The following is a 24,274-nucleotide window of genomic DNA, read 5'->3' on the forward strand; positions in this document are numbered from 1 at the left end:
GGGATTCAGTATTCTGAGAGGTGATAGAAATCATCAATACAAGAAATAAAATTCTAATAAACAAGGTTCCTAAAATTAATATCTTCCGAGATAAGATTATTGCTCACCAACATCATAGGAGATTCTCAATGTGATTTCCCTTTTAAAAAGTGGATTTAGTATTCTGAAAGGTGATAGAAATCATCAATACAAGAAATAAAAAGGGGATTCAGTATTCTGAGAGGTGATAGAAATCATCAATACAAGAAATAAAATTCTAATAAACAAGGTTCCTAAAATTAATATCTTCCGAGATAAGATTATTGCTCACCAACATCATAGGAGATTCTCAATGTGATTTCCATTTTAAAAAGTGGATTCAGTATTCTGAAAGGTGATAGTAGTCATCAACACAAGAAATAAAATTCTAATAAGCAAGGTTCCTAAAATTAATATCTTCCGAGATAAGATTATTGCTCACAAACATCATAGGAGATTCTCAATGTGATTTCCCTTTTAAAGGTGGATTCAGTATTCCGAAAGGTGATAGTAGTCATCAACACAAGAAATAAAAGTCTAATAAACATGGGTCCTAAAATTAATACCTTCCGAGATATGAATATTTGTTCAAGAAAATGTCCATGCAATTTCCAATTAAAAAAAATATTTGAATATTCTGTGATATGGTAAAATTCATTCAAGCAAAGCCTAATAAACATGGGTTATAAAATTAAATTTTGTACGAAACAAGGCTCTAAAATTGGTACTGTAAGAACAGGAAAGCTTCTAATGTGAACTCTTCGTTTTTTTTTTTTCATTTCTTATCGGGTGTACAGCACCTTATCGGAAATGTAGCAAACAGAGGGCACCAAAGTGTGATTTCCTAAGACGTAGGACAGAAGACTGCGTTACAATGAATGGAAATCTCATTGAGCAACTCTTATGATGTTGATGATCAAGTAGGCCTACTCATATCTTGGAAGATATTAATTTTGGGACCCATGTTTATTGGACTTTCTTAACTTGTTGTGGTAGAAACTACCACCTCTCAGAATACTGAATGCTATTTTCAAGTGTAAATCACATTGAGCATTTCCTATGGTGATGAACAAGTACATCTCGGAAGATATTAATTTCAGAACCCATGTTTATTTGACTTTTTCTTCTTGTTTTGATGAATACTTACGCCTCTCAAAATATTGATTTTTTAAACACTCTGTATATTCTGTCTGGTTTAAAACGAAGAATTAATCGAAATGTGTCTACCTACCGGAGCATGAATCTGGAGGAAATTCGTCACTGTTAGGATTAGTTGCACCAGACAGATCAGGTTTGTCTTCGTCCGAAATTTCCGATTTACTCTGTGTTTCTGGTTTCTTCTTTTTATTCTTCTTGTTCTTCTTCTTCGACGACTTTTTTTTCGTCGGATGCACTTCTTCCGTAACTGTCTCTGTGGCCTGAAATACATGAAGTACCGAATTTAAAATTATATGAGACTACAAGGAAGTTGTTTAGAAACCGATTTCCATACCTAGTGTACGAAAATGCATTTAATCAATTTCAAAAATAAAAGTAATGAACAATTCGAAAGAAAAGACAGATACAGTTCGACTGAACAGAATTGAAAGTTCAGTCCAATATGGGTAGTGGGTGTGGCAGATGAAATGAATACAAATTCTTATTGGTTATCCAAGAACGAATGCAGTACTGTACTTGCATTTTCTGCCCGCCCAGAGACTTGGGTATGCTCTTCTAGTACCACAGTGGGTTTCGACAGTTCCGTCTGACAAAAGGCAAAATTCTCAAATAGTAAAAGAAGAGTTCATTAATTTAAAATCGGTGATTAAATATGGATGTCCTAATCAATACAATATTCTGTTTTCCTTTAACAAATGTATCACTACAAGACACAGAACCAATTCCCATTCAAATGGCAAACCCATTTCTTAGTGCCCGTACAGGGGCTTGTCTAATTCTCCCACGTAAGTAGTCGAACTTGTTTTCTGTCGAACTTAAGAGCTTCCACTGTACATGCAAGCTAAAGTTAAGTAGTACAGCACACACATACAGTATAGAGAAACTCATCTACTGTACCCTTCTGCTAGCAGTGCAGGAACATTCTTGCTTACGTCACACGTACAGAAGCGAATCGTGCGCCCACCATCACTCGACTCGGCTCTTGAGCGTAGCTAATACTGAGTGTTCATTTCAAAGTGTGTCATGACGTCACTGTTGATGAGTCAGCGATTTGAAGCGAGTTTCAGCTTTTATGTCAGAGAAGTTGCCTATTAATCAAGGCGTTCAATCTGAACTTGAGAACGTGTACGGTATAACTTGAACGTCGTACCAACAGATGGCGGTCTGTACAGTCTGTGTGCTACCATAACCTCTTTCGAACTGTGTTTTGCGAGGACAAGTCGTAAGCAGGGTATTTGTTATCATCGGTTGCGTACGGCAACATTCCACAACACAAATCAAATGCTCCGTGTCTATGTTGACCCGTCGAAATTAATGTCAACAAATACGTAAGTAATCGTCTTAACCCTCTCCCCATATCCCGACAGTAAGAAAAAACTCACCTCAGTACATGTTTCGAAACAGTTCACATTCCTGCCACTATCGGCGTCACCGTACGTATCGGTAAGTACTCTTCAGAACGAACGCCGTACTTTCTAGGCAACTTCTCTGGCACATAGGTAATACACCTCTGCGAAAGTGTAGGAAGATTGAACTCTCTAGGCTCATCGACTAGCCACATGACGGCATACAGCGAGCCATGACACACTTTGAACTGAACACCCAGTATAGGCTAATTTAACGAAATAATATTTTTATAGGAGCACTTCTTTATGCTACACCGAAATTAAAATTGATACAATTTCTTCGGAGAGAGAGAGGAATCAGTTGATAATTTTATTTTACTGTTTTCCCTGAGGAAGTCTACCAAATATTTATATATTTTCTTATGCCTCTATTAAATATCAATACGATATAGTGCATGCATAGTTATTAAAATCGTACTCTCAGCTATAATATATTATGAACACTTGTTCGTATGTCTATCGTAAGTCGTTTCACGTTCATGCCTCTTGAAACTGAAGATTTTTTTACGGAATTACGATAAATTTAACGCATTAAAACTAGAAAACTAATGACGTAACAAGAACAGACTTCGCACAACAAAGTAGGCCTACCTCCTGCCCCTCTATACATATGAAGAGTACAGGGAAAAAACAATCAAGGTCACAATTCTCTTCAGGGTGATGTCATCATCTAATTCAGTATATTACTGCAAAATTTATTGCTGTACTTAATGGAAAAGTAGGAAAGGAAGACTGTATCCGTGATGATAAATCTCCTTTAAGGCTGGTTCACAATAAACCGGGAACGGAAATGACAACGAGAACGGAAATATTATTAGAATAAATGTATTTAAATGTGAGCGTTCACAATTAACTATTTAAATACATTCATTTTAACATTAACTCCGTTCTCGTTCTCGTTGTAGTTTCCGTTCCCGGTTTATTGTGAACCAGCCTTTACCAGTTTTGATAAGAAAACACAAATTTTTCAGTACTGTACTGAATTAGCTGATGACATAACCCTTAGGGTCTAAGAGAATTATGACTTCGACTGTTTTTCTCGTAGGCCTATTCTTCATATATATTATTAGTCTACAATCAGGAAACTACAAAAATACATATTAAATATAAAAGAAACAAAAGTGCATTAAAAACTATTATAGACATCAAACAACAATGAACATATCAAATATTTAAACAAAAACAGAAATATAAATTAGAGAATGTACCACCGCATGAGCACACGCTCTTTGTCGGGAGTTCAAAATCGCAGTGTAGATAGGCAGAAAAAAAGAAGACAAAATAAGCAATTAATACAAGCAATAATGCAACGAGCCTATAATGATAGTAATTAAGACGCAAGTATGTTTGTTTATGAAACTCGCTTGCGCTCGTTTCTTAATTTTCATACGAGCGTCTTAATTACCATTATAGGCAAGTTTCATACGACTTTTTATGCTCGACCATATTTCTAACTTGAAATTATTCAGAAGTATAATTTTATTTGTATCTGACTCAAGATCGGAAGTGACCTTGTGCATAGCTCGTGTGAGATGTGCGCAGACGCGAAAGTATTGATTTTTTCCGAGGAACAATAATGTCATTGACCTTGATGTATAGAATAACATGAACTAATTTTGGTAGAACCTGGAAATTAATTTAGAATTGAAAAACGAGATGACAAATTGAATTTATTTCAATATTATTTACAATTAACGCTAATTATTATAGTAACAGAACATAACCTTCTGCGACAGTATTGGATTTCCAGCCTCCGTGACGTTTCCCTCGTTATCTTTCGATTTCATATCCGAGAATAATCGAAAACCTGAACTTTAATGAATACAGTAGGTGTACTTTAATGGCATGCATTAAAGTACTGCTACCAGGTGTATAATTACTATATTTCGGCATGGTCGAGCATAAAATAACACATATTACAAAAACAAGAGCTTCTAAGATAAAAAGCAATCACAATTGAAAAAGTTTGTAACCAATATTCACAAGTATATAAGACAAATATACAACAATTACTTATCTAACAATATATATTTTTTCGAGGAATTACATAGTTGTAAAGCTTTTTACTGTCCTATTTCACGAGGAATGTCCCGTATGCTCCATTAAGCAGAATAAATCCAGGATATAGGCTAGTAAAATTACGAGGAAAGTACACACAGCGGTATTACAGGATAAATGAAAGTATGTACACATTAAATTCATCAGAACACAAAGATAAGGTAATTTAATGGAGAATGAATACAATTCATAGCGAATCATCGACCGACATGACTAGAGCTAGGAAGTTGGTACCAAAACTGTTAAGTTATGTGAGCTTGGACCAGTGGCGGCTCCTGCATATTTCGTAAGACGAGGAAAGAAGTTAACAGCGCAAAATGACACATTCTTGAGAGAAACATGCTACAAATTAGCCTACATGCATACATGTAAGACCAGATAGTGTTAGGGTTGGCCTTCTCTTTTGTATAGCAATAATCTGTTCTTGTAAACTGAGTTTCCTAAATTGTCCAAAATATGTTTTCACTTCCATTCATTGTTGGATAATTGCACAAATGAACAATTACAAGGAAATTCACAACCTCGCAGCATTTTCGCGCACACTACAGCATCACAAGTGATGGAAGAGACCAGCTACTAACACATAACCGAAACCGTTTTACGGAAGTGGGAATGGGAAATAATCTGTTAGGAAAGAGAGAACACTGCACCCACCCACGTGGTCTGTGTTGCCACATGTACATTTTACAAGTTCAGTATCACATGCTTTTGAAGAATGTCAGTTATTGTAAAGTCACACTACCATTATTGTTCAAAGCTGCCGGTGGCCGATTAATTTTTTTATGTTACAAATAATGTAGTTTGCAGTACCTTCAATTTCAAATATATTTGTACAAAACTGACAACTTGGCTGTTGTCCTGTCTAGTAGGCAATGAATGGAAGTGAATTTCAGGGGCCAAGAAGATCTGCGATACTAACTTAGAACTACTTCCTCTTTGTTTTATATAAATCTAACTTCAACTTTCAGATATCCTCGAAAGTTTCAAACAATGAATAGTACCTTATATAAAGTCCAATGGATAATATTATATTTTGTTTTGTAATTAAAAAAAAAGTTTATATGGTGTCTTTCATAACTTTGTGCTAAAACTGTTTTTATTGTGCCTCCTCCTAGATGCGTTATAGTCTGGTTGAATGCAGCGTCGTTAGATGGCAGCGGTAGCGAGCTTGCTGCACGACTAGTCGGCTTCTATTTCCCGCCCATGCGCTGATTCAGAGGAGGATCTCCTCCCTCTCCGTTCATTTACTCGCTTTAAAACTCTGCTTCTTTCTCTGGCCGCTAGTGCGCTGTTGTCTATGTGTGTTAACTGCAGTAGAGGAGGAATGGAGTGCCTTTCCTCCACACAGAAAATCTCGCATCCTTCTCACAGTTTTCTAGCAGCACATGAGCGCGCGTCGTTTAAAACTCGATCCACGGAGGTTTTCTTATAGCTGTGAATTTAAAAATTATCGAATCTTCCTCGAATTTCAAGGCACATATTTCATTTGGTATTTACTTTCAAAAGAAGAAAAATGCGAGGAGGACGTTCCTCCCTTCCCTCCCCCGAGAAACCGCCACTGGCTTGGACTATATCTCTACCCAGTGAAAAGTAATACAGCGTCTCTGGGTGCCAGTGAAGCACAACGACTAACATGTACAGCAGGGTGGTAACCAAACATGTGCTGCAATCGTCCACAGCCTTAGAACAAGAAAATAATATAAAAACAATAATTTGTAATTATGAAGTTCGTAAATCCCAATCTAAATTAATTTACCCATACATATAAAAATAATAGACTATACAAAGTATAAAATTATGATTCTAGCCTCATTATAAAAAATAACAATGAACATTTTCATTTTATCAAAATACATACTCCTTCTAGGTTAAAAAAATATATATGTACTCTGAAAATATTCGTTCTGCGTCACAAGACGTTACTGGAGCAAATCTGAAATATGATACAGTATTTATTGCTATCATCAGGTGAACGACTACTTTGTGAATCTAATAGCGTCTCATAATATTAAATCCATCATTTGTTTTCAAGAAAATTTTTCGTTTCTATTGTAATGGCAGCTAGGAAATTCGTATCTTTTCTTTACTTAGTTATTTAACGACGCTGTATCAACTACAAGGTTATTTAGCGTCGATGAGATCGGTGATAGTGAGAAGATATTTAGTGAGATGAGGACGAGGATTCGTCATAGATTACCTGACATTTGCCTTACGGTTGGGAAAAACCCAACCAGGTAATCAGCTCAAGCGGGAATCGAACCCGCGCCCGAGCGCAACTCAGGATCGGTAGGCAAGCGCCGGTGGCAAGTTCGTATCGTAATTCCGATGTTGAACTTGGACTGTAACGCAACTGAATGCATAGCAGCACGAGACGTCAAAATTTAAGGAAGTATAATCGAGAAGAAAAAATAAACGTGTTACACACTCCTGTTTGCATAATTATTTAATGACAGATGAGTTTACTTTTTTGTAATCATGCATTATATTCACATTACGTAAAAAATGCAATAATAACATAATAGTTCACTTTGTTCAGAAAATAAAGTATTAATATAAATCAACAATATTCTTCAAACTATTCACGACTCTACACAGATCCACAGAATGCCATTATGCGGTGTTTGTGAACATACTGTGTATACTGTATTTTTTTTTTTTCATGGAGTGCAGTTTCATAGAAAGGACTTTGCCGACAGACCTTCTACTGCCCCCTGCTAATTGGTTGTCATAAATAAATGTTTTCCTTACGGTGACGGAAATCGTGTCTTCTCCTCTCAGTAACCAATCACAACCCTCGTTCAGAAGAATTGACAGATTCCCGTCAAATCCACGTGGAGGCAGACTTGCCGCATCTTTTCCGAATTCCAAGAATGCCGTCGAGGGTCACCAGGATTGTGGCAGGATTATGGCAACTGTGCAATGTTGGGACGAGGTGATTATGTAGGAAGTCATAAATCTGTAAGTGGGTGTTCAAAGGAACCACCGAACTGCATTCCTTGAAATAAAATAAGGTATATACCTTATTTTATTTCAAGGAGTGCAGTTCCGTGGCTCCTTTGAACACCCGTTTACAGATTTATGACTTTCTACACAACAGCTCTGACAATTCCATCCTGTCCCCTCGTCCAAACATTGCACAGTTGTCACAATCCTGATGACCTTCGAAATTATGCAGTGAAACTGACGGGATTCTTGGAATTCGGAAAAGATGCGGCAACTCTGCCTCCACGTAGATTTGACGGGCACCTGTCAATTCTTCTGAACGAGGGTTGTGATTGGTTACTAACAAGAGTAGAAAAGATTTCCGTCATAGTAAGGAAGACAATTATTTATGACAACCAATTAGTAGGGGGTAGTAGAAGGTCTGTCGGCAAATTCCTTTCTATGAAACTGCACTCCATGAAAAAAAAATAGAGTATACCATCTGTAGCGAGCGGCAGCAGATCGAGGCGCGGGTGATATCTATACTCCTCGCTGTACTCAACTGAAATCTACTGCTTTGGTACGAACTTCCTAGCTCTGGACATGACAACGAAACGGAAGATAACACCTGAAGAAATTTGTGATTTTAATCGCAAAATGAGACCGACACAGATCATGAGAACTATGTCCCTGACAGTGTGATGGTAATAAAAAGATATGTCAATTTCTTACTTCTTCGTGATCCCTCTCTTCTTTTGGCCAGAAGTCTGATTTGAGGCTGTCGAGAAGTATTGGGAGAAATTCAGTCTCCCACACGAATGCATTGCAGTCGATAAGAGTGATTATATTTATAGTATTGACATCGGGACATATATCTCTCTTTTTAAAATATATCCAGGCTCCGTTCCTTCTGCTCCGTAACCTTTTTAACAGTAGAGTGTTGGGATATACTTCTACATCTTCAAACCAGACCTCTACGTAACTGCGCCAAGATCTGCAACATGAGACAGATTCCATTAAAGTAACTCTCACACATTTATCTGTCAGGTTTATGTAGCGATAACAAAGTATTGGTAATGTTAAAACGACAAATAAATCCACACTTTTTCCGTGTATCTCTCATCGAGAACTACTCTGCCCAGCAAAAATGCCAGGAACAGAGTTCTGGTGCTTCTACTGTGATCATTTAATTGTCAACTGGGGATTGTACCCGGACATCATTTTGTTTTGACTAACATTTCTAATATTAACCTGACTATACCTTTGGATTAACAATTGAGAACCTGAAACACTGTTTGCTAGCCCCTTCCACGGCCGGAGTTCGACGACACTAATGTAAAATACAATACAAATAACTTTACTAGGTATAGGAGGGAAGAAAAGTAGTGGATCCATTCACGTGAACTAGAAAATGTCATGATTTTGAGTTTGATCATTTTCGTTAGGTTTTTATTTAATCAAAATATAGTACAGTATTAACAGTAAGTGTTTTTACTCATCAACTGAACTATGCAAGGGGACGTATCTATTAAGCGTATAGTATACTATCTACAGCACATTAACATATAATATTTACAGTGCATTTAAATAAAAAAAATAATCAAAATATGAATATTTAAACAAATTATTGAAAATGGTGATCGTTCATTTCGATACAGGCTTCAGTTCTTTTGTGCATATTATCAAAAACGCTTTTAAGCATATCTTCTGGAATTGAATGTATGGTTTTTTTTAATGTAATTACTTAATTCTTCTGTTGTTGTAGGGTGTTTAGCAGACACAACTCTTTCACAGTAATCCCAAAGAAATAATGCAACGCACTCAAATCAGGCGACATGGGGGATCCATATTCCTGCGCCTGTTGAAATAATTCTGTACCTACTCTATAACAGTGTACCTTACGTACTGTCAATTCAATCTTCACTTCTGCCCGATCCGCACAGATAGATTTACTCAGATATGCTTTCTACTGTCCGTCCATGTGATTATGTAGGAGAGTCTTAGAAAGGGAGGAAGTCACGTGACAATTACTTAAAGAGGACCTTTTATTTAAATTATTTTAAATAGTTGTATAATATTATGTAGAAGTTCAATTCGTAACAGCAAATGTTTTCAGGAAAGAGCTAAGACAGCCCATCCATTATAGCTAGACTTCGTTGAATTGCCACACGCAGCATGCAATCAGGTCGCCGATGTACGGTAGTATAGAGAAGGTGAGGGGCCGCCCGGTCTCGTACTATAAGCAGTTCATGTTAAGAGTTGTGACCGGTCCAAATAGATAGAGCAGCTATAGCTAATGTATACCTATGTAAGAACTTGTTTTTGTATTACTGTGGTCGGAATAGTCAAAGCTTAACATTTGTTCAGTCTAGACAAGAATTCAATCAAACGTACTACAATGAGAGTGTTGCTGTTCCAAACAATTACCTCTGGAATACCCTTACCCCCGCAGCCATTCTTGACCCGTTGAAAAACGTGATTGGATGCTGTTAATTATTATTCAGAATATTACGGCAAAATAATGGAGGTAATTGATGCATTGGATAGCACAGACAGTTCCGCTATTGTAGCTGTAAAATCATTGCCTTCTGAACAGCTATTGGAAGATATTCTGTTCATTGATTCTAATTTTAAAATCGTGTCCAAAAGGATCACCCTGTTAGAATTGTCTAAACTACAACTCTCAAAAGCCCTTAATATAGTGGATAAAGCATCACAAATCGTTATCCAAAATATCACTAATTTCAGAAAAAGTGAAATGTAAGTTGAGAAACATTATTGCTAAAAATTCTGCCTATTCATAACTTCGTACTATAAATGATGTACTCGTACTATCACATCACGACAAGACGTGTGAAGTTGGTGTGCTAAAAAGTAGTGAATTCCCGTTGTTCAAATATGCACCTATTACATCGTGTGATGTTGAACGTACATTTTTCCAAAATAAAAACTGTTTAAGTGACCATCGGAGGAGGTTACTTTGCAGTCGCTCAAAATGTACGTAACTCTTCACTGCAATGCACATATTCAAGGATGATGTGAGTATATTACATTAAGTTTTAAGAGTTAATATATCTCACTACAAAATAATTGTGTATTTATATGTTAGACATTTGCTACTTCAATGATCATTCATTATATTTCTTGAATGCAGGATACAGGTTTTATTGTAACCGCAGTATAGTGCTGAGTGTTTAGATCAGAGGCATAGGCTTACTCCATCCGTTGCACGTCCCTTTCTCATACAGACTATACCGCGAGCGTAGTAAACCTTACGATTCTCGTGGCAATTCCACGAAGTCTAATTATAGCCTTTACAGAGGAGCCAGCAGAAACGGGTGGGGGAAACCAGGATGCGACGTAATTAAACGGACGCACAGTACCTGTGTGAAAATATGATTCAATAATAAATGCTCTTTCTTCACTGAAAAATGCGATCATATTTCTGGAACGTACTGTACTCTCTGTACTGTTTACTATGACCGTAAGACGAGTTTGACTCCATATGCGGCTTTGGTTGTGTGTGGAAATTCGTTAGTAGAAGGGGTGGGAGTAAAGTACATTCAAAAAGTCAGGTACAATAAAAATTGAAGTAAAATAAAATGATGTCCCTGTATTGCATTATTCAGGCACATAGTATCTTGAGAGACTAAGGAAAACTAAAGGCAACTTGAATGCACAATCACTGTTGCACAAAACCTCATCAATTCTAATACATTTACTTGATTAATAAATTTTATTTTGATGAAATTTTAAATGAAAAAAAAACTGCAAAATAAATATTTATATATCAGCAATTTATCGGAAATTTCCATGAAAATACAAATACTTCTAAATAATGCCATACAGCTGTATCATTTTCGAAAATAATTAAAATATAAATAAAATTTAATATCCAAACTATACTCCAAATTCGAAATTACTTTGCGCATAAAAAGCTTTCCACTAGCCACCGCTCGTTACTATGGCAAATAATTTGTTCAAGAGCAGGTATCTGCTTGTTTTTAAATGTGTTCCTTTGTAAATGCTTAAAGTAAGCTGATAATAGTTATTTATGCAGCAAGTGGATAATCTTGATGATTATGGCATGAGTGAATGTTTGTCGCACCCACTGTCATTCGTGTGACAATTTTCACGAGTGTCATAATAAGATTATCCATGAGTTAGATACAACACTTCATTGCATTCAGTCACCAAAATTGAATCAACTGCTGGTCTGTTATTAAAAGTGTTGTGTAACTCCGTCCAGTTGTAACTTATAACTAAGGGGGCGGATTTCTATTACATGTCATATTTTTTCCTATGGGATTGTTTCGGTTTTCATACTGACTTAAACTTTGTTCCAAGCATTCTGAAGAAAATAGAAGGGTTTTATTGAGCATATAAATGCATATTTGGACCGTTTTTAATTTTGTAGCATATTTAGTATGAAACTCCATATTAAAGTTATATTTTGGAAATAACTATATGCATATTTATGCATTTTTTTAGTTATATAGTATATTTACTAAAAATTCGCGTCATAATGTTATATTTTGCGCATTTCTCATATTTAATGCAGTCATTCAAATCATAACGATCCGTGGTAAAATGTAATACTATGAACGTTTTTCAGGACAGCTCTAAAATACCGGTACCTATATTTTTAGAGAAATGTAATAGGAATAGTCTATTACGAATTTTTTCATGATATCTCTAAAATACCTATATTTTGGCAGAAATGCAATGAAAGGAAAGTAGGGTAAACATTGGTAATTTCGTGGCAGTGGTTATTTCGTGATACTTTTTCTTTGCTCTTTTGTGAACTAACCAATGGTGATACGAGATCCAAATTTCCGCAAAGGGATTGCATATGTTGTCCAGTTTCCAGAAACATACAGCTAAGCATTGTGTGACTATTGTAGTTGCTTCAGTGAGCTTTTATGTTTGGAGAGAGCAAGTTTGCGTCGACTTCTCAGGCATACAAATTTTGTGGATGTTTGTAATTACATTACAGGCTTATTACTAAAGGTAAGCATATGATATTTGGTACAAAGATTTATTGTATCTTCATGAAATTTTAGGAAATGTTTTTGGAATTTTAGATACATCTGTAGTCGCCATATAAGCTTAGCTTTACTGATAGAAATCTTAGCTGTTTGAGACGAAATTTTGTTGAGCATTAAGTGTTGCAATTTTTAAAATAGTATAAAATGTATTACAATAGGAATTTTAGATATCTGAAGACAAGATGTGATAACAAAAAAAGAAAAGGGAGACGCAATGGGTTCAGTGTAGCTTCTGTTTGATTTATTATCATGCTAAGTGTCAATGATAAGTGCTAGATGACTTGAAAGAATTGTGACAGAAGATGGAACATGGCTCCACCATTTTGGGACCGGAGACAGAGGCAGACAATGGAGTGGCATCATGCAAATTCACCAAAGAAATAGAAATTCAAAAGTACACCTTCGGCAGGAAACGTTATGGCTACTGTGTTTTTCGATTCAGAAGGACTCTTGCTTGTGGATATCATGCCACACGGAACCACCATTAATTCTGACGGGTATGTTGCAACTCTCAAGAAACTTCAAGCTCGACTGAGTCGTGTTCGACGACATCGGGAGAAACAGGATGTTCTGCTATTGCACGACAACGCACAGCCATATGTCAGTCACAAGACCACAGACCAGATCAGAAAATTCGGATAGACAACATTGAAACAACCACCTTACAGTCCTGAACTGGAACCGTGCGATTACCATCTCTTTGGTAAACTGAAGGATCCCTTCGCGGAACGAGATTAGAAGATGACTCCCTTGTGCACGCTGCTAAAGAGTGGCTCAGACGTGTTGGTCCAGACTTTTACCGTGCTGGTCTACAGGCCCTCGTTCCTAGGTTACGTAAGGCAGTTGAAAGGAATGGGGATTATGTGTTCCTTAAGGATGCATCTACATTCTGTGAAAATAGCAAAGCTGTAGGATAAAAATATAATTTTTAAACAAACGTTATGCATTACTTTTGGAGTTACCCTAGTAATATAGGCTATAGTAAAGTCCGTAATAAAAGTGTCCATCCTTTCAGGGCAAAGAAGATCCCTTTTCAATTTCAATTTTTACTTTGATTTCATTCTTATTATGTGTTGATATGTATTTCTATGTTTTCTTGCTATGAACATTAGACGGAATTACTATGTTTGAAGTCTTGTAACAATAAATGAGAATTTCATTTGACTTTAATTAATTTTTCCACAATTCTTCTACTTCTCACGAAATTATCAATGCAATATCACGAAATTACCAAGGTTATCACGAAATAACCAACCTTTCAGCTTAAGTTGTAAAAGTGGTTTTTGGCACATATTCAAGAACGTATCCAATCTTTTATATCTCCAGATTTGTACAGCAAGTTATCGTCTTTTAGATGAAAAAATCGGAATAAGGATATATTTACACATTTCCATTTTAAATTAGTTTTCATGAAATTATCACGAAATTACCAATGTTTACCCTATGTACTAACTGTGGAATGTGGCTTTCAAGTAGCAGGCAGGCCTTCTATTGTTTGGCCCTGTGAGCGAAAATATGCTGTACACAACAAACAGGGTTTCCTTAAAATTTTCAAGTGCTTGTAACTTTGGTCACTCCTTGTTTCTTCAGTACCTTTCCAACATGCTATTCTAAAGACAGAGGAAATTTGAGGTAATTTGCTCAAATGTAACATCCAACTGGTTAGACATTGTATTTTAATCCATGTATAATGCCGAGAATTAAAAAGTGTAACATACATGTGTTACTGATAAAATCATATTTCGAATTTTATTGGCCATATTTTCATGTTTTTAGGTTATAAATGCATGCGTATACCCGTTTTTTAGGTCATAGAAATCCGCCCCCTACTTATAACATTTGGCAAAGTAAAGAAAATTAAGAACAGTACAAAAAATCTCAGCCTGAGAATATTCATAAAAATCATTCCGGAATATTCCCAAATAAATTTCTTCACGGGGAAATATGGCCAAATCCTAACTCTATACCAGGGCCATCCTATATAAGAGGGCTTAATATATGGGACATTCATTCATTCATTCATTCATTCATTCATTCATTCATTCATTCATTCAGTACTTATGAATGAATTGCCATGGATTACTCTACTAAGCGTGCAAAATATGAGGTAGGGGAGAGTCGGGTAGTATCGGACATCGGGTAATATCGGACAGTGAGTTTCTTTCATCTACCACACGATGATAGTACTGTCGGTGACTCAGGAGAAGACGAGAGCGGACTGAGGAGGAAGGGATGTGAACAGATAACGTAAGACAACACGTCCAATATTTGTACTGCAGTAAGCGGAAACATTAGGTCTCCTTCTGTTCAACTTAGCTTTAATTTCCATACGCATTGTTACTCATGTTTCTTGCACGAGTAATAACGTGGCTACTGGGATGCTTATCTGAGCGATGTTTATAATAATCAACAGCGATAGTCAAGAAGGTCACATTCTTTCCGCTCGTCTTCTCCTGAGTAACGGACAGTACATTATTGACATGGTTACGTTTCTGTTATGTCGCATAGAGAAACGTAACCATGTCATTCAGGTACTACCATATGGTGGTAGATGAAAGAAACGCACTGTCCGATATTACCCGATGTCCGATACTACCCGACTCTCCCCTAATTAGTGGTTTGAATTCTTCACCATACTAACTTGTAGCCTGCAATGTGAAATCTGTACGCATTTTCTAAAGTCCAATGCTTCCAGCGAGGCTCCGCTTGTTGAGGCGTGGTCTCTGAAGGTCTCTGTTCCAAAGGGCGATGGAGATACAAGTCTAAGCTGTTGACATAACTTTTATACAACCAGCCCATAATCTGTAAATTAAAGGTTCAGTATCATGAGGCTCACTCATATGTTCACACTAAATTTTTTTGTGCGAGATCGTGCGTATTTGCTTGTTTTCCGCACAGAACCAATATGCGGTAAGTGTGAAATACCACATTCAGTATTCCCAACGTAACACACATAACAATTTCCCTCCTCTTACCGCTTAAGCGCGACATTCATTTTACTGCTTTAGGCTTTTAACATATTATTTTTAGAGACGTTTAACATAGTAATAATTATAAATTGGAAACTTACCACTGCAATTTCACCTAAACTGCAATGTTAATTATTGTTTTTAAATATTTGCAAAAATTAAGTAAAGTCTACTACTCCACGAAACTTATTGCATTCCTGATACAAGTAACATTAAGGAAGCCGTGAAAAAATCAACAAGATTCCAGATGCCGATGTTATTACTGCAATATGTTATATAAATAATACTGTTAAAATATTAAAATGAAAAATAAATCATTACATAACCTTGCCGTTTGTTTTAAGTTCGCATTTATAGACTGGGGAAAAAAAAAGACAGACGTATATCACGGCCTGCTGGAGTATAGTAAACACAGAAAACATTTTATAGCAACAATGTTGAAGAAAGATATTTTGGTTTTCCGAAGTTGCCGTCATTAAACAGAAACCAAGATGGAGATTTCATTGCAACTAATTAGAAATTCGTCTTTCAGGTATGTAATAAACGATCTTCGCACAAAATAATGTACGATACACGAGCGGTATGTTTGTTTTCATGTTCTCGGAAATTAAAAAAGCTCAACTAAGTTTCGCTTTTTCAATCTTTTCCTCTAACATGAAAACGTCAACATACCGCTCTTGTAACGTATATTACTATTACGTTTTTATTCCCTTTATCTTGTTGGGAATGATGTCCTCGTTGGTCACAGTTTTTCTCGAATAACGACGCGAAGGACAGAGCTAAATGAACTTGCTCTAAGCACAGAAAAGGAGAGATACTACCATAATCTAGGTAGACCATTATGTATACATATTTTCGTATTGTCCTAAACAGATAAATTTTGTAGCTCCCTTTACGTTTTAAGAATACATATATGCATTATTTTCATTTTGCACACATACACGTAAAATATTTATATCTGCAATTTAAACTTGCCTGATATTATATCATAGTATTTAAGGATACACTGAGGTAAAATTCCAATTTTGTATTCAGAGGCCTGAAAATATGTAGGCCTGCAGTTATATTTTCTCTGTACAAATTTTTATCTAATTTGGTTGAGAAATGTATGAATTATTTTTGTAAAATTAAATAACATTTTTAAAAAGTCGCCACTCTTCCCAAACATTTATAAAATTTTGTCTGAAATTTTGTTTGCATACCTATCTCTAAATAGATTTAGAAAACCTCTAATGGCAATTACATTAATATTCTCATTATAGAAATATATTTTAGATTTATATATATTTTTTTTTCTCCCTGTATCATAGTTCTAGTAAGCTTATATTAAATTAATTTTCATCATTTTACTAGCTATCTCAAATCTCAAATTAATTATAACTGATTGAATTAAATTAGCTCATAAATTAAGTTACTACTTTACCTCACAGGTTTATCTAAATTTAAATAAATATGTAGTCTACTAATCGTTAAAACTTAACTGAAGAATATTGCTGGAGAACCTTTTAAGTGTAGTGTAAATATTCGTAATTTAAACATGTATTGTATTGATTAAGGCTGGTTGAGTGGAAGAGAAGGCCTTATGGCCTTAACTCTGCCAACAAAAATAAAACATTATTATTATTATTATTATTATTATTATTATTATTATTATTATTATTATTATCAGACGTTCAGAAACAAAACTTGATGTCAAGGGTTTCCATTCCATTTACTCAAAAATAAAAATAAAAAACATTTAATGCAGTCGAGTATAAATGTCCCAGATAAATTGAAGGTATATAAAAATTATAATAGTACATTATGCAACGAGCCTATAATGATAGTAATTAAGAATCGAGTATGGATATTTATGAAACGAGCGCAAGCGAGTTTCATAATTTTCAAACGAGCTTCTTAATTATCATTATAGGCGAGTTTCATACGACTTTTTATGCTCGACCATATTCCTAACTTGAAATTACCGGTATTCAGATGTATACATTTTATTTGTAACTGACAAGATCGGAAGTGACCTTGTTCTAGGTCGTGAATTGTGAGATGTGCGCAGACGCGAAAGTATTGATTTTTTCTGAGGAACAATAATGTCATTGACCTTGACGTAGTCCCGTTAAACTTTATAATATTATAACCTTGATTACTGAATTCGACATTGAAAAACGAGATGACAAATTGAATTTATTTGAATATTATTTACAATTAACGCTAATTATTATAGTAACAGAAAATAACCTTCTGCGACATTATTGGATTTCCAGCCTCCGTGGCTTTTAGCTAATTCTCTTTCGATTGCATATCCGAGAATAATAATCGATACTTGCGGTTTTATAACGGTACAAAGCTGACTTGTCATTGGCTGAACACATGTAAGCTGAGTTATCATTGGCTGAAGACCTGTACTTTAATGAGTAGGTGTACTTTAATGACATGCATTAAAGACTGCTACCAGATGTATAATTAGTACATTTCGGCATGGTCGAGCATAAAAAATAATATATCAAATATAAGGTAAGTCTTGATGGGAATTATTAGCACACATTAATGAAACATTCACACAAAAAAATCAAGCATCTACCACAACATTTGTAGGAAGAGTGGCATTTTTAGTATAGGTAAATGTACATTTTTTTTTAAATTTTAGTAGGTTATTTTACGACGCTTTATCAACATCTTAGGTTATTTAGCGTCTGAATGAGATGAAGGTGATAATGCCGGTGAAATGAGTCCTGGGTCCAACACGGAAAGTTACCCAGCATTTGCTCATATTGGGTTGAGGGAAAACCCCGGAAAAAAACCTCAACCAGGTAACTTGCCCCAACCGGGAATCGAACCCGGGCCACCTGGTTTCGCGGCTAGACGCGCTAACCGTTACTCCACAGGTGTGGATAGGTAAATGTACAAAAAACCTAAACCGAAAAGAATGAGTTAAAAGTTTGTAATTTTATAGATGAATGGAAACACATCCAGATACTTCTTACTCTAATAGGAGTTCGGACAGTTCTATGGGATGAAAATTGGTAGAGGGCCATTTTAGAGCTTAAGAATGTTTTTAACACTAAAAAGAGAAAATCGTAATTTTTTTAAGGAAAATGAAGTACCCTTGAAAGCGATATTCACACGTAAAATTGATACATTAACGTTTATATATAGGAAGGAGCAAGAAATTGTGCGTTGTTAAGGTATACATTGACTCTAGAATAGAAATCCAGTTTTTCCTTAATGTTTTTCAAACTCTGATGATATGATTCTTGGGAGTAAACCAAGCAATTTATATAATTCAAACTTTAAAATCGAATTTGGGGGCCCAAAGAAATTTTTCTTTTGAAAAAAAATTAATAAATTTTTGGACCGACCAAACTCCATTAGAAACTGACCTAAGATAAAACTTATTTCGTCAAAATGATCCCCTAACTATAGAGAATGTTACATACTGAAATTATTTATTTATCTTGAACCATTCAGGAAATATGTCACATTATATAAGCACTTTAGAAAAAAGTAGTTATATACTAGTATATTTTTGGGATAAAATAATTATAATTGATTGAAAATAATAATTTTAGTTTAAAACATAGTCACATGTTTAAGCTTTAATTTGGTACCTCAATGAAGTCTTTTGCCAAATTGGAAGTCTACTTTCTGTCCGTCGGAAGGATACAAAATGTCGGAAAATGTGAAATAGGAGAAAACAGACACTGAAGATGGCGTAAGATATAGAAAGTATAGTGTGTTTACATTATAAATGCTCAAATAATTATGAAACTATTGAGATGATGGGTAAAAGTTATATTTTTTTGAAAACTAGCAAAAATGAGCTTCCACATGAGGCAAAAACATTATTTACCAAAATGTTGAAGCAATCTAACATTTCTAGAGTTGATGCATACTTTAAGAAGAGTATAGATTAGATTTTTATGATTTCTGTTAATGGATAAGGAATTCATAAAACCTCGAAAATTGTCTAAGGGTAGTGACGAGTTTACTCGTTGGAGTGTTACAAACAGCTGAAGGGTTCAGAGCCATATATTAAAACGGAAGAACCAAGCGTTAAAATTAAATTAATACCATAATTTAACGAAACACATAGCAAGTAATATGAAGTTTGCACATTAAAACTAAATGTTATGTCAATCTTCATTAAACTATTGTATTCACTTAACTTTGACCCTTGCCTTCTTCGTTTTTAATAAATGGCGCTTGGTCCACTATGGCTCTGAACCCTTCAATTTACTTGACTAACCGAAGTTGTTTATCACTACCCGAACGACTAGGATATCCTTGTCACCCCTTTTTCACCAGAAGACATCGAGCAGTTGTGAATTCCAAGCTAGCATAGAAAATCAAGGGATAGTACTCGAGTCAAGGAATTTCACAGCAATATGGAACGAGGGAAATGTAAAAGACAAAGTGGGCAGTAATAATCCACACTCTCAGAAAGAACTGGAAATTAGCGTCCAGGAAACATCGTCTCTATTTACGTAAGCGATCTGTGGGTCACATCTCAAACAGGTGGGACAAAAATTTGGAACAAGGAGACGGGCAAATTCAGCATTTTATTTTTAATTTGCATTAGTAATGGTTGTTTCCGCCTGTCGCCTTAGTGTCGTGGTCTAAGGAGTAATCCCTGAACTAACGACACGGTTCCTTTTTCATTTTAATGGCGTTCTTGTAGTTTTTGGACATTTTCGCATTTTTAGTACCGGTATTTTTATTTTAAGTATATGCAAAATACTAAAAATGCGCTTTTCAAACACAAACGTAGGTTTTTAAGCATTTATGGTTCATTTAGGCGTTTTAGGTCCTATAGAATTTGAATAGGGGAATCCTGTGTACATGAAACGTAGAAATATCTGAATAACATATTAGTCTACATACGATAATAGTAATATGCGTTACAAGAGCGGTATGTTGATGTTTTCATGTTCGAGGAAAAGATTGAAAAAGCGAAACGTAGTTGAGCTTTTTTAATTTCCGAGAACATGAAAACAAACATACCGCTCGTGTATCGTACATTATTTTGTGCGGAGATCGTTTATTACATACCTGAAAGAGGAATTTCTAATTAGTTGCAATGAAATCTCCATCTTGGTTTCTGTTCAATGACGGCAACTTTTAAAAACAAGAATATCTATCTTCAAATTGTTGCTATAAAATGTTTGCTATGTTTACTATATTCCAGCAGGCCGTGATATACGTCTGTCTATTTTTTTCCCCAGTCTATAAATGCGAGCTTAAAACAAACGGTAAGGTTATGTAATGATTTATTTTTCATTTTAATATTTTAACAATATCATTTATATAACATATTGCAGTAATAACATCCGCATCTGGAATCTTGTTGATTTTTTCACGGCTTCCTTAATGTTACTTGTATCAGGAATGCAATAAGTTTCGTGGAGTAGTAGACTTTACTTAATTTTTGGAAATATTTAAAAACAATAATTAACATTGCAATTTAGGTGATATTGCAGTGGTAAGTTTCCAATTTATAATTATTAGTATGTTAAACGTCTCTAAAAATAATATGTTAAAAGCCTAAAGCAGTAAAATGAATATGGCGCTTAAGCGGTAAGAAGAGGAAAATTGTTATGTGTGTTACGTTGGGAATACTGAATGTGGTATTTCACACTTACCGCGTATTGGTTTTGTGCGGAAAGCAAGCAAATACGCACGATCTCGCACAAAATATATTAGTCTACGTCTGGGACGTAGCAAACAAAATAGTTACGCAACTATAAACCTGTTCCCTAGTAATGACAACTATGTTAGCATGCGACGAGACATAACCTGTGACAATATAAACCGGATGATTACTTAGGTACGTGTGACGAGTTCCGCGGTGAGTCATACGACTTTAACTGTGACGAAAGATCTTGAACCAAAAGTAATTTTATTACTGACCCACAGGATAGCTGGAGTTTACGTTCCCACCTATATATACCGTGCAGTCGGCATTAAAGTCAGATGAAGTTGAAATGAATCATAACAAGACCACTGAAATGCATGCTAACAAAGTTTTCAATACGCTTCAACAATATTCACCGTAATAATTGGCAAATAAATAAGATAAAAATAAAATCTTTGTGCTAGAAATAATTTCCTCTTGTGAAATTATAATTGAAGACTGGATATAAAAAAGACTGGAAGTGCCAAAAGGAAAAGTCCTGGAAACTAGTAGGCCTAATGTACTGTATTATCATGCATTTTGCACATCTATGGGAGTAGTTAGACTCTAAATAAAATTACAATAGAAGTTATCCTATTTTCCTATTGCATTGCGTCTGGGACATGACTATTTTGGAAAAAAACTAATTTTCAAAAAATATCCGCACTTGGAGCTCTTTATTGCAGTCTTCAATTGAGGACCTGAATTCTAAAACATGCTAACTTCAAAAATGGAAAATTGAGTTAAGCACATATACAGCATGCTAGTGTTATGTCTCAGGGTATGATAACGTATGTTAAAAACAGACTAATAATTGTTCCTTGTCAAGTTTATTGGCCTCATGAGAAATCACCTGAATTCTAAACTATTCTGTCTATGTAATTAGTACGTATGGAATTTAGAAATCTCCTGGAGTTAGCATGTTTTAGAATTCAGGTCCTCAGTTATTGCTTCACATGTCATACTTATTATGATACGACTGCAGAATACTTACCATGTTTAATGAGTATGTCAAGTAATCATTGCACTCCTGCCTCGACCTTCCAACAATAATTTCGGTGTCCTTAACTGTTTTCTCACTTCTTTCCTCTGCCATAGACTTCAAGGTCTCCTCTGCTGCGAGGTTTTCCTTCCCAAAAGCCTTCTTGGGTATCCTGCTACTTAAATTGCTTTCATATTGCGTCTTCCCCTCCGAATTCACACAGTCACTGAACATTGCCTTTATCAGCTTCCTTCGAGTTTCGGCATGCTCTGCTACATCACTTTTCTTCCCTTCAATCCCCAATTGTTTTTTCATGGCTCCTTGACCGACAAATATGGTTTCCGGGGTTGATTTAAATATCACACGTTTCTTTGTGTGGCCCTTCCCGTCTGCACAAATAGCAGGAGTTACGGACGTGCTTAAGTTTCCAGCAGCATGATCCTCCGAATGATTATAATATTTTTTAATGGCTCCAGTCTTCCTAATGTCGCTTGTCGAGGCTTTTTCTCCTATTACTATTTCTTCTGACTTCTCGTCGGGTGTATTCATATTATCATCCCTTTTCTGAAATATTTCTGTTAATTTTTCTTGTTTAATATCTACTTTATCATTTTCCGCGGCCATAGTTTGGGGAGGAACAGCATTCTTAGTTTTAATGCCGCTGTTCAAAATCCCTCCTTCTTCTTTAACTATCTTGTCTTTCTTTTCGACTTCGTCTGATATATTCGAAAACTGTTTCTCTGTTAAGTTTCCTACAACATTGTCTTTTTTGTCTGTTTTATCGTCCTTAGTCTCTTCAGAAATCAATATATTTGTCTTTGTCTTAATCTCGTCCTCTTTATGAGCAGCCTGGCCAATCTCTGTAATTGCATGATCTTTATTCACTTCTGGACTACCATCGTCTACCATTTTCTGATGTGACTTCACATCTTTTACTTTAATTTCGTCCTCTTTATGAGCAGCCTGGCCAATCTCTGTAACTGCATGATCTTTATTCACTTCTGGACTACCATCGTCCACCATTTTCTGATGTGATATCACATCTTCTAATTTAATTTCGTCCTCTTTATGAGCAGCCTGGCCAATCTCTGTAACTGCATGATCTTTATTCACTTCTGGACTACCATCGTCCACCATTTCCTGATGTGATATCACAGCTTCTACTTTAATTTCGTCCTTTTTATGAGCAACCCGTCCAATTTCTGTAATAGCATGATCTTTATTCAATTCTGTACTACTATCTGCCACTGTTTCAGGACCTAGTTTGGCCGGGACAGAACTGCTCTCTGCAGCTGCTTTTCTCTTAACTAACTTTTCTACAGAGATTTTCCTCCACTTCTTTTTTGATGTAGATTTTCCCATTTTGTTTCTGAAATGGTAGAGAATTACATTTAAATAGTAACTTTGAAACTGAAAACAAACAAAAACTTAGTTTATAATGTCAGTAGAAAATACAGTAAAACATGGGTTATAGGCTACGTAATTCTGATTTGTATGTAATTATGTACAGTACCTACCAAAGTTAAATTTAACTGCACATAAATTAATTCTGAACTTCACGTAATATATTTGTACGTGTTTCGCTTTTGCAAGTAGTATGTTTTTAAAGTCGAATTTCAATTGTACGGTTTTTTTTCGTTTTGATGCGTAACAAAGTTTCATTTTAACTTCACAAGGTTTGTCTTATGACTTGGAATACATTTTAATCACGTCCCTCAATTCTTAAAGAGAGATGTGGGATACAGGGAACATAAAACCATGTGACAGTGAAGACCGCTGCCTCTTTACACCAGTGATTTCAAGGTTACTGGGCTCGTGCCAATAACACGGCAAACTCACACAATCCAGGCGAATACAGAGCCAGTATGTTCCTTCTTTATATGCTAGCACATCTTCTTTCTCACGGGACATGTTTCAAACATATTTTGTTAACAGTTGCGGGTCACTCAGTATCTGTCTAATAATAATCATGTGTGACAGTAAAAGGAAGAGCTACTGCTAGAAAAGTTAGCTTAATAAAAGAATTTCAGATAAATCCCAACAAAACA

At 35.4% G+C, this 24,274-nt stretch overlaps 1 protein-coding gene across 1 annotated transcript; it reads right to left on the bottom strand.

The window, feature by feature from the left end:
- Positions 1-1,241: 1,241 nt before the first annotated feature.
- Positions 1,242-23,588, bottom strand: LOC138707345 (DNA ligase 1-like). Its single transcript, XM_069836632.1, has 4 exons — positions 22,239-23,588; positions 15,252-15,412; positions 8,295-8,556; positions 1,242-1,436 (listed from the first exon to the last, which is right to left on the bottom strand). Exons 1-4 carry the CDS (start codon positions 23,586-23,588, stop codon positions 1,242-1,244), a joined length of 1,968 nt encoding a protein of 655 aa, XP_069692733.1.
- Positions 23,589-24,274: the final 686 nt, after the last annotated feature.

This window comes from Periplaneta americana, chromosome 10 (genome assembly GCF_040183065.1).
Source record: "Periplaneta americana isolate PAMFEO1 chromosome 10, P.americana_PAMFEO1_priV1, whole genome shotgun sequence".
NCBI classification, from domain to species: domain Eukaryota; kingdom Metazoa; phylum Arthropoda; class Insecta; order Blattodea; family Blattidae; genus Periplaneta; species Periplaneta americana.